Here is a 12,101-nt window from a genome sequence, read left to right on the forward strand (position 1 = left end):
ATTCAAAAGAGGTTTGAAGAAAGGGCAATTATAAAACCCTTAATGTGCTATTAAAATATTTATAATAGCTCAGCTTCCAAAAACATGCAGACTACCTACATACTGTCATTGTGCAGCTAACCACAAAGTATTCACCCAGAACTGCTAATGATAGAATGAAGTACCTTAAATGCATTGATGCATTTGATTGTGAAAAAAGAATAAGTAAGATATAGCCTGTATCTTGGACTATAAATGGACTAAATTGAGCTCTAAATTAATGACACTGTGTTCATCGGGAGTGAAATCAACAACTCTTTCTTTACGTTAACTGTATATTTTGATCAGTATTATTTGAAGGTATTTTTTCCTCTATTCAAAAATAAGAGTCAAAAAAGGTCTATCAACAACAACTTACTGGGTTTGGAAATGCTGTTCAAGGTGACCACGTTGCACAACCTCTGAGCAGTGTTCTGTGAAAGGGCAGCTAACCATTAGCTTATCCAGGAGGTTATTCACTAGTATGCTGGACTTCCTGCATGTCTGGAGAATCACAAGCTTGCGGTCCATGGGGCAGAAGTCTTTTTCCACAAGGAAGTTTGTAAGGCAGGCTGTGCAGAAGGTGTGACCACAGAGCGTGTCTAATGGCTGAAGCAAAGGTTGCAGGCAAATGTGGCATATCAGATCATCATCTACTTCTTCGGTGTAGCTGTACAAGTGGTTTTCTTCCGGTAAATGTGCTTGGCCGCAGGTGACACAGAGTGGTGGGGAGCTATCCTCCATTTCTTCTTCTTTCTGGCTCATAATCAGAATTGATGCAATTCAAAAGGGGGCAGGCGGGAATACCCAACCTGTTTTCTAATTGTGAGAACTGTAGCAAGGCTTGTGTGCCGTCAGATCTGTGGGGAGAAAAGCCAAAGGATTATGTTCTGGATTGTGTTTTCTTGCCATACTTGCAGTATGTATCTAGATATGAAGTACTATATCAGGTACTAGGAAACAATTGTGTCTTTGGGATGAGAGAGTAAAGCAAAGAAGGGCAGAAAAAAAAGAGAGAATTAATTCCAGAGACTAATTCTCTCACAAACATAGCTCAATTTACACTGACACTCTCATTGTAAAGAAATATATCAAGATAGGGAGAAATACTACAGTCATTTAATGGTTGAAAACCTTAAATTAGCATATAATTGCAATTCTAGTTAGACGATTTTGTGGCCACATTACTTCTGCCAGAAAAGTAGCATTGTGTGTGGGCAAACACTGCAAGACTGTGTGCAGAAATACAGGTAAGAATAAAGATTGCTGGCCAGGTTGCCTGTACAGCACAGCAAGGGAGAGCAGCAGCTTCACCTAATACACACAAGCATACAAACACTGTATTGTAGCCAGATGGAGGATAATTTGGGTTATGAGAATTTAGAACTTAAACTGAAGTGCACAGCACAATGCTAAATAGTGTATTGCTCAAAAGAAGGCCTACTCCTTTATAATTTTTTGTACAGAAACTCAGTATGTTCCTAGCTAAAAACCCAATTAGCTCTGGCCACAACACCTGCCTGATGGTATTTTAAAGATGTAAACTCTGTGGGTGGCAGTAAAACCAAAGAGTAATTTGTAGTTTTTACTTGATGAACCCCAACTGCTTGTTGGAGCACTTATGTCTCATTACTTCTATGCTTATTTTGATATAACACTCTGAAAATAAACATGGAGATATAAAATATGCAATGGCCCAATTACTACTCTTGCTTGAAAATGTAAATCTTATTTGCTGCTCTGCCTTAGCACTGTACCCTTGCTTTCAGCTTGACTTAATTTGCTGAGACAATGTGTCAGCCACAGACACCCATGTCTGAGGGCAAATGAGGGAAAGAATAATAAGAAAAATATGACTATGACAGAGCATATTTTCGTATAAATAAACCCTTATTTTTATGCAAAGCTCATGGGTTCTAAACCTGAGAAATTAAACTTTAACATGGCAGGTTTTTCTGACATGAAGGTAAAATAATAGCCCCACTAACACTAACCAGATGTTTAAATGTCAAACATTCTCTTCAATGTTTTGCTAGATCTTATTCTTATGAAGCAATTATGTTAAGTGCCTGTTTTTGCTTGCAAGAGAGAGTTCTGCATAAGCTCTGCCTCCTGATTAGCAGTAGCTTCACTGGAATTAAAATCATTGCCTCTTAGAACCCTTGCAAATATTTAAAATATGCAAAACTGGGTCAAATGTTCCCTTTTGTAAAAAAATTCACCAGAGCTTTATGGAAAATTATTTGTGAAGAAACAAACATCTCTCGATAGTGCAGGCAGCAGCTCCACCTATTATCTTAATGTAGGAATTATTATTTAATCTACTACGGTGACACACAGCAAAATAAAATGAGATAAAAGATTATCAGGGGATGTGCTGGAGACTATTTGGGCACTGTAAGTGGCCCCTGTAGGAACCTCTTGGATAACTTCTAGGTGAAGTGGGGTGGCTGTGAGTGGGCGTCCATGCTCTCCACATCCCTTGCTCATGGAGGGATCTCCAGTCAACAGGACTGCTTTCAAGAATGGCAACACATGGCTTGGGAAATTGCATGATTATTAAAATAAATGTAAAATTAATTAGAAACCAATAAAGCATGACAAAATAGCACTGTGTTATAAACTTCATTGTCTTTTACATTTTCAGAATGCCTTGCATCCATCCAGGGGTGTGGGCAACATGATGCTGTTTCTCCACTCCCCAGCTGTGTCCTCTTGCACCACCACATCCATGTGGGTGCTTACCCTATGCACCACACACCAGAATACAGCCAACTCTAGCATTTTGCTGTCTCATGGATGCTCTCAAGGACAGAATTCTTGCTTCTTGCTGGCAGGAAACCCAATACACAGCTCCCATCAGCCAACCTGAAAGCTAAAGCCAATGCCTGCTCTGAGAAAAGAGCAGCCCTCAGGAACAGGTACATGGGCATCTGAGCCACCCCTGCCCAATCTCATGCCCTAACCCTGAAAGTACCTGTCCTCCACTTCCACATGTACAACACAGCAAGACCCCTGATACAAATTAGGTACAGCTGGCAACAGTACTACAGCTCCAAAGTTACTGCAATTATTTTCGCAATGACAACAGAGAAAGAGAGGCACCACTGCCCTAAGGCCATGTTCTGCTGCAGCAAAAATGATGAGAGAAGCCTCAGAGGAGGCAAAGTCTGGCTGTCCTGGCCATGTTACAGATACTCTTTATCAATCTGACATACTAATAATGCAATGCTAGTGGAAAAGGGCAGGTGTGGGGAGCTGTACCTGAATTTTACAATGTTTGCATAAATTACAAATACTTGCTACAGCACAGGGAGATAAAACTATCCACATTTATTACTAACAGGCACTGAGTTTTTAGAACCGGAAATTCGAGTCCTATGAGAACTATTATTTAGAAAATTTTGTCTACATACTAATATAAATACTGGAAAAAAAAAATCTCAAACCCTTCTGGCTAACCTGGTCCACATTCTCTCATGAACCTTCATAAACTGCTGGACATATCAGGCAATTGAATGATTGCCATTTTTGAGAAATGATTATACCACCAAAAGAGTTAGCATGCAGGGTGTGTGATGGAACTGTCATACAGATTCAGTCAGAGGCAGATGCTCTTTGTAATATTTGCAGTCATTTGTATTTATAACATTTATGTGCTGTCATATAATAGCTACATAATTTGTATTACGTCCTTTTAGGAAACTTAAAGTCTTCGTTCCTCTTGAACATTGTAGAAGACAGGGGAGAAGGTATTTAAATTTGACCTATTGATTACTAGTGCATATTTCTACTCCTTCCATAATCTATGAATAAAAAACAAAAATACACTTTGAGCAACAAAACCTGCTCAGGGAGATGGAAAGCCACAGTGAAATAGGAAAGGTAATAATTTCCGCACTGAACCTCTATTCTTCAAGCCCTGTCCTTCATAGGGGAAGAGATGAGAAAACAGAGGGGAGGAATCCTATGTTCAAGTTGGTGTCAGCCACCACTGGCAGCCTCAGTGGAACATGGATGTCACCTTGGCAGTCTCATGCTTCTTATAGTCAGAGCCATATTGACAGAGGGTGGTTCTTGCAAGGATGATTGGCAGGAGAAGCTTTTAGAAGAGGTGGTGGTCCCATGCCTAAGCAGACATCACCATCATTTGCTGCTTCCCTGCTGTGCAGGAAGTTTTCAACAGCTCAGATCCCAGATTTAGCATAGTTTTACAGCACCTAGCACAGGTTGGCTTGAATAAAGAAAATCAAGTACTGATTTGTAAGAATGCCACAGTGTTGTGGCACTGTGGTGAATCAAGCTTCAGTCCAAGGCAGAGACCTGAAGCACAAGAATAAATTGCAAATTATGAAGGAAGAACATTTTTATCTGGATATCCGTATTTCCAAGTTTTCAGCCACAAGCTGTAATGACAATGGTCACATCAGGGCATAAAATAACCCCAGGGCTGTGACCACAGTGAAAACCACTGTCATGATAACATATTTTTTAAAAAGTTACCCAACAGGCTGCACTGATTTGAGGAAGTCTGCATCTTACTGGTCCTTACTGCTTAGGAATTTGCAGCCACCAGAAGCACTTACAAGAATAACAGAAAAAAGCCTGGACAGTAAACATGAAGAGTAGGTAGAGAGAATACCTTTCATCTCCTTGCAATAACAAATCCATAGTTATCCCATCCCAGTGAAGCATTTAACCAATCTTAAGCTTAAATTCTGACTTACCACCACAGTTACACTGGCAGCAGTGTAGCTAGACAAGGGCTTGCTAAGCAGCATTGGAGAACCTCACTGCCTCTGCCTAGTCACCATCAAATATTAACCCAGCAGTTCACGAGGCTGCACTTGGAAGTAGCATGGCACAAAATGGGAGAAACTTCAGGTAGCAAAAAATGAGTAACAAAAGCTAAAGGAAAAATAATTAAGTGATGAAAGATATTGTGGAAATGGCTATCACAGAAAAAATAAAACAGATGCCTTAAGGCCAGAGAAAAAGTGACATGGAGCCTGGAGGAGTAGCTACTGGCTTAAATCACAAATGAAGAAAGATAAGCCACTGAGCAGGTGTTACTGGAAAATAGAGGAGCAAAACACATGAGCTGCAGAACAGTAAGAGGAGTTCAACTCCAGTAGTTCATTCTGAAGTAGTACAGCTTGGTGGTAATGAAATCTTCAGTCAATGATAAGAGTGGCCAGCATGTATAAAGAAAATGAATTCTAAATAGCACAGGAAGATTGACAAATATTAGTTGGTTTGGTAGGTTGGTTTTCTCTCTGTGATTAAGGGACACTTTATTAATGTTCCTGCTTTATACACACTCAGAGCATGTGTATAACAAATCCTGTATCTGCAGATTAAAACAGATGCCTTTTCACACCATGTTTTCCTGCTGTACAATCTGTGGGAGATGAAGGTTCTACTGACAGAGCTGTTGTGCTCTTCTTAGCTAAATTATGATAGCAAAGTAATTTTGCATCTTTCCCCCAGTCCCAGCATGGGCTGTTATCTCCTACAAATGTGCATCTCTTAGTGACTCACAGCCATCCATTTCTGTGGGTCAGTAAGGCAGTGTATGGCCAAAGGGGCCCATTCACAGGCATGTAAGGAAACCACTCTGCCACAGCAGCATTCACAGCTGCCAGCTAAGGGCAGGAGCTCCTTATTCTTCCAGAGATGCTTTTACCTGGCCTTCCTTTCACCACACTAGTTGTGAGCATGCTTTCTTGATAATCAGCTTCTTTGCTGAGGGTTTGGAGACTGCTATCTTGTCTGTTCATGTTAAAAAATATCCACATCAAATCCAGGAGGCTTGACAGCTTTCACAGTTACAGAATTAGCTCTTTAATGAAGCCTCAGCCCAGCTGCCACTGGCTAGATAGATGTGGGCATTGTCCCCATCTAGTGGCTCACCCTCACTGGGGAGAGGAGTGGCTATGGCTAGGAGGGAGCAGAGGTCCTCCTTCACCCTCTCAAGCAAAAGCACAACAGTCCTCCAGTTACGCGGGGTTAGCTGTGTCCCTACTGCTTCTGCCAGAATCTGGGTTGCAAGATCACATTACTTATTTAATATTCAGATTTTATAATGAAGTATGAGGTTGAATGCTTTTAGAAAACTGTTTGCCATTAGTAAAATGGTAACTGTTTGACCTCCTACCTTTCATCAAAACATTTTCCCCAGTAACAGCTTCCTAGGTTTCCCATTACTGTGCTTTGTACCAACTGCTTCTCTCCAGCTGAAGTTTTTTATAGATTATACTGACTTTACTGTTCAAGGTGGTACTATACAACAGTTGTGGAAAACATTATAGAGTGATCTACATTTTAATAATACGTATTATACAGTATTTTAGATTAAAAAAGACATTAAAAAAGATTTGCATTCCAAAGACCTGGCTCTAAAATATCACTAATAATTTGCACCAATCTTGGTATAGCTGCACTAAAGGCCAAAGGGATGAGTCAGTTTGCCTAGACTTGAAACTTTGTTTGAAGGAAGTTTATAAAACACTAAGGTGCCCAAAATCTTATCATCATGCCTTCTGACCAGAATTCCTCCTATGTATTACTACTCTCTTTTTTCCCCACCTTTCCACTTATTTTTAAATCTATTCTGACTAAAGAAGAATCACAACATTTTCTTTCTTCCCGATGTGTAATTAGATAGAAATTTGTTATGGGCAGAGGCAAGATGCATACCTCCAGGTAAAAAGCCAGTAGCTGGAGGAGAGTTGTGTATCCCAGAGATACCAATTTAGCAGGTAAGAATTCATCTTGACTTTTAAGATGATAGGAAAGACTGTTACAACTGGCTCTTAGAGGAAAATAATTGTATTTAAAAGTTCAGCACATCAGTACAGAACGTCTCTAAGACAACAAACAGGAGCTCCAAAACCTCTCCTCTGCCCGGCCCCAGTTTTAAGACAGCTGATTTTTCAAAGTTATTAATAGTCAAAAAGTCCTTCTCAGAGCTTATAACAATCAAAGTATTTTGCAGAGCCTTGAGTGATGAAAGGCATTTCCAACTGAATAGAAAAATCCAATGGTACAGTACAGTAGGTGAATAACCCCAACTTTTTAAGTTGTAGCTCAAGCTGTGAGACCCAACAACGTCAAACTGTGCCTGCACACAAAGTAACTTCTAAAACCAGAACCAGACTGTTTGAAAAGAATTTTTTTCTCTGTGGCTCATGCTGGAATTTACAGAATAAACCAATGCTGGAAAAAGATTTTTGTTGTGGAATTATGTAGCTGAAATGCCTGTTAGGAATGTATGGAAATATATTCTATTTTTTTGTCTGTCTCTCACACGCCCACGTAAACCTAGATTACTCTTTCTGATGATTTCATGGATACAAAACTAAACTCAGCATGTTAAAATACAAAAAAAAAAAAAAAATCAGCCCACAAGTACTGACAATATTAGGAACAGCTGGACAAGATCTGACTGAAGAGAAGATCTGAGTAAGACAGTACATATCCATCAGGTTAAGTATTCCTTACTACAAGGAAAATGTCCTAGGAATGAACTCACCTCAGTAGAAAGTAGTGCTTCCAAGAAGACTTATTGCTGGCATGCCTCTAGTTGTCAAATACTGATGGTTAAGGTATTAACTTCTGTTTCTTGCTTTTTTTAAAGCTCAGTAAACCCAGACTTGGATCAACAGCTTATGCCAGAACTAAAAGCTCAGACTCCAAGTGTGAAGATGAGTTGTAGCAAAATGGGCAGGCTGTGGGTAACTGCTTCCCAAAGGCACACAGTCTACCTGCTCAAAGGAAGTCAATCATGTGGTTGAAGCAAGGCTATGTGAGCAATTATGATTGACTCCTCAAGGGCTTCCTAAACATATGCTCATCGTAATTGACATAATAAATGCCATCGGCATTTCACATACTAAATTATAAAATGACATGGCTACTTATGTAACAAAAGGTGCACTACCACTCTGATTTGGCTGATTGCTCCTTCTGACTTTGCCAAGACTGGCAGCCTCACAAATACTTACAAGCTTGCTTTCAGCCATTTGAGCAGATGACAGAACTGTATTTTTGTGACTGGACAACCAGTGCCCCAGCTGCCTTTTAAGATGCTGGTAAAGTGGGAACAGGTACAACATGCAAACTGCATGAGGGAGAGCACCCCTGGTCCCTGCTGCAGGTCTGTCTGCTGTGTCTGCAATGGGGACTGCAGACCACATGTGCTTTCTGCAGGCTGCCCTACTTAACTTTAAAATAAAAATACAATAGGCAGAGTAAATTGCATGGGATTGTGAAAATCTTGACTTAATACAGCTTCACAGTAAATCTTAATCTGTTTTTGCAATCCTCTCCCAGGGCCCCAAGTGGGTCACCAGGGAAGGTGGGTGATGCTACTTCTCTGTCCTCCCAGAGAGGGGAGGGAAGAGGGAGCTGATGAACAGGGAGCAAAATGGAAGTGGAAGACTTCTTCCCCTCAGGACACTGAAACCTTACACCTCAACCTGGCTCCCACAGCCATGGCACCTGCCACCTTCAGACCACACAGCATCTTCTCATGTGACCACGAGATAACATTTAATAACTACAAAGCACAGAACATGTGATTGGTAACCCTGCTAATAACACATAATAAAGTAAACTGTGCTTTAATTACACTCTGCCTTTACAACTGCTTCTCTGATCCAGGAGTTTCTTAATACTTGGCAAACTACTTAATAAGTTCTCACAACACCCTGTGGGGACCTTTTTTCAGAAGCAATCCACATGGTTAGAAGCACCTACTTGGTTTGGTGAGCAGGGGAAGGGGCAGCTGGCTGCTCCCATGCCAGTGGGGCCAGTGCCCAGATTCTGTCGCAGCAATCCTTGTGCAGCAAGGTGACCCCAAAGATGCTCTTAGACCTGATCTGAGGGAAAGCCCCGACAAACTCCTGACTTTTAGGATTGCATCCTCTGCTTTATGGACATGCACCTGCAGGAGGGATAGCAGCAACTTACAGCAATTGGCTCCCCAGAGTAACTTCTAAACAATAGAAGAAAATGCTTGGGTTAAAACCTCTGGCCCATTGCACTCAAAGGAAAAATAAAGCAAATTCAGTGGAGCAAGGATTTAATCATCTGTATCTCAAGTTTATTTATGTTGCACATAAATCCGATAATATGATTTAGATGTAATTATTATATTATACGTTATAAAATAATATAAATTATTGTTAAATATTATATACTATATACAAGTAAAATTATAGGCCTGTAAAGGACTATAACTTAAATTATACTTGTATCTTAATTTTTCCTCCTCCTACTTGGGGCCACAAAAATGACTGAATAAACAAATCCTAAGCAGAAAAAAATTGTCCCATTGAAGAACTTTATGGTACAGTGACACTCTGCTGTTTAAAACAGCACAATCTGAAAGCATGCCTTGACACTCAGTCCCAGGGTCACAACTGCTGGGGCCCACTCCCATTCAGGCCCCTGGAAAAAGGAGGGCCCAAGACCTGGTAAGAGGTCAAGAGGTAAATTTCAATAACATAGGGGAGTGGTACAGCCTAGGGGCAGCCTCCAAAAAGATGGGAAAACACACAATATGAAGCTATAAAGAGATATTTCAGTGGGCAAGAGGAAGAAATTTTGATGACTTTACAATTTTTTGCACCGCTGAGTGCTGAATATTACATTTAAGAAAAATGTACTCTTGGAAAAAGGGAGATACACTGAAGAGGCTGAACCCAGCAGCCCAGTTACTGTGGTCTGACTATCAGTTTTCTGGGGCTGACACAAGTTAGATTTTGGCTCTTGAACAGACCTCTCTTATGAAGTAGTGCTGACAGTGCCCATTTATATCTGCTGTTAGTCCCTATTGGTCACTTGGGAGTTAGGTGTTCAGCAGAGCTTATAAGTCTGTTTAAAATGGAAAGGACTGGGTAAACCTAAAGTATTCAAGTAGGAGCAGAAGCAGATCTTTCTAGATGAGGTTGTGCAGTAGTTTCTGTTCCTGGCCTTATTTTTTTTTTCTTTTTTTTTTTTTTTTTTGGTAGCAGGATAATGACTAAGCTCCCTGCCCAACAAAAGTCTCAGCAAGTAAATTTTGTTTATTATAGTGACCAAGCCCTCAGCCACCAAAACACATCCTGTAGAGCCTGGTTCTGCCTTCATCTGCTCAGTGCTGGGAAACAACAGCCCTGCGTATGGTACTACTCACAGGACTTGATTCATCACTGCTTTAATTAGGGCTTCATGGGAACTCCCCCAAAGCCCATTGCTAATTAACATGCATATGGTGCTGATGGCCTTGTAATACTCCCCTTAACAACAAGAGGCTTGCTAAGGTTTTGTCAGCCAGGACACACGAGTGACACCAGCCTGGGAAAGATAGTTAAGTCTGTGGCTGAATTAATATCTGCTTCCAGAACTGGTTCTGTGGGTGTGAAGACCAATTGTGTGCTGCTTAGTCCCGTGATGAGAACCAATTAGGAATTACATGCTCAAACTGTCCTGCTTCCTGCATCCATCTCACAATCAGATGTCATCTGCTGTGTGCAGGCAGGCAAGGGGATTTTTTAATTATTTGAAGTTCCTTCTACAAATCATATTTATTTCAGGCCCTTTTTGACTGGCTCTAAACTGAGATACTCTTTTAAATCGCAGTAGTGTGATTAGATGAGTTCTCAGACTAAAACTATGAGAACCCAAAGCTATACTTTCCTGCAGTGGGTTCTACTTGTAAAATCCTGTGAGAATTGACACTGTTAAATATATAATAAAAAATCAGCTTTGTAGTAGAAAATGAAATAAGATAATAGCATCACCTATGCCTTTTTAATATCAGCATTTCAACACAATTTATACCATGTAGCTATAACCATGGAAAGCAAAAGGTTAGGGAAAAGACAAGCAAAAAGTTGACAGAAATTATATCCAAAATCAATAAAAATCTATCTGCTTTCAAACAAGCCATTTTCTGAAAGATATACCAATCCAGACAGAGAAATAGGAAGCATTTCTTAATAAGAAATTACTGGCAGATAAAACCCATCTATCTTATTAAGACTGTTCCAGTAAGAATGTTGCTGGTGTATTGAAGTGAAACTGGAGGACCAATGAGAGGATTCCATGAGCAGCTAGACATGTAGGAAGTTTGAGTGTTTAGTTCCTTGTAAAGGAGGAATTGATTTTTACTCAGAGGGATGAGAACAGTACACAGTGGGAAGCAGTTGTACACAACAGGAACTGCCAACTAACAATTCCATGAACATGTATTGAAGGTGAAAGTTTGTCTTCTGTGCTGAATCCTTTTGAATCCCATGATTCAGATGATGATTATTTTTGCAGATTCAGGTTGAGCCTTTAGGGAAAGCCTTGGAAAAATCAACTGCATATGTGTCCATCCCAACTTCTAATTTCTGTGAAAGAACTGGACATGCACAGCAAACAAGTGCTCAGTTGGGCAGCATTGCAGGACACCAGTGCCCACCCATTTAGCAAGAGTGGGGTCTCATTACCTCCTCAAAAGGTTCTGGCCACAGAGTCTCTCCGAATCAAACACAGGCCTCCATCTACTCCGACAGTGAGAGGAGCCAGGTGGCAGCACCCAGCCCTGCAGACAAGGCTGACATCTCCAGAAATACTAGACTGCTTCTCTCCAGCAGCCAGCCTTGAGGAGACTCCATACATTTGAAAGCCTGTATTAATTTGCTTTCCTTCTGGAAACAATGCTGCTTGATTTCCTGGTTTGCAGTGAAATGGAGTTAAGCTATCATCTCATCCTGCGTGCAAAATTTATTTCCATTTTACTAAAGAAAAGCTATACTAGGGAAAATGCCAGCACATTCAAACTTCTTCCAAAAGACAATTCAATTTTCTTTTCTAGTAGATGATCACAACTCAGAGCCAGGAACATTCCTCTTTCCAGCTTTCTGCTACAACAAAGTCCTCACGCAGTTAATGTTCAAACACATGGGCTTGGAATACCCTTATGAAAGCAGAACCCATGTGAGCAAAGGGGAGGACACTTCTACAGGACCACAAACAAGTAAAAGAAGTTAGCAGTGGGAGAGTACTTTCAGGGGGCAATGATAAAACAACGATGAGAGACAACAAAGCTT

General features: G+C 40.6%; 1 protein-coding gene across 8 annotated transcripts in view; it reads right to left on the minus strand.

Moving 5' to 3' along the window:
- The window catches only part of LNX1 (ligand of numb-protein X 1), a 146,684-nt gene that overhangs the window by 69,855 nt on the left and 64,728 nt on the right, over positions 1-12,101 (minus strand). For all 8 annotated transcript variants that reach the window (XM_085577861.1, XM_085577863.1, XM_085577864.1 and 5 more), the window contains one exon: positions 398-878. In XM_085577861.1, the coding sequence (XP_085433987.1) occupies positions 398-783 (386 nt within the window). In that variant the 5' untranslated portion in view covers positions 784-878. The remainder of the gene's footprint in view (positions 1-397; positions 879-12,101) is intronic.

This window comes from Lonchura striata, chromosome 4 (assembly GCF_050655825.1).
Source record: "Lonchura striata isolate lonStrDom1 chromosome 4, ASM5065582v1, whole genome shotgun sequence".
NCBI classification, from domain to species: domain Eukaryota; kingdom Metazoa; phylum Chordata; class Aves; order Passeriformes; family Estrildidae; genus Lonchura; species Lonchura striata.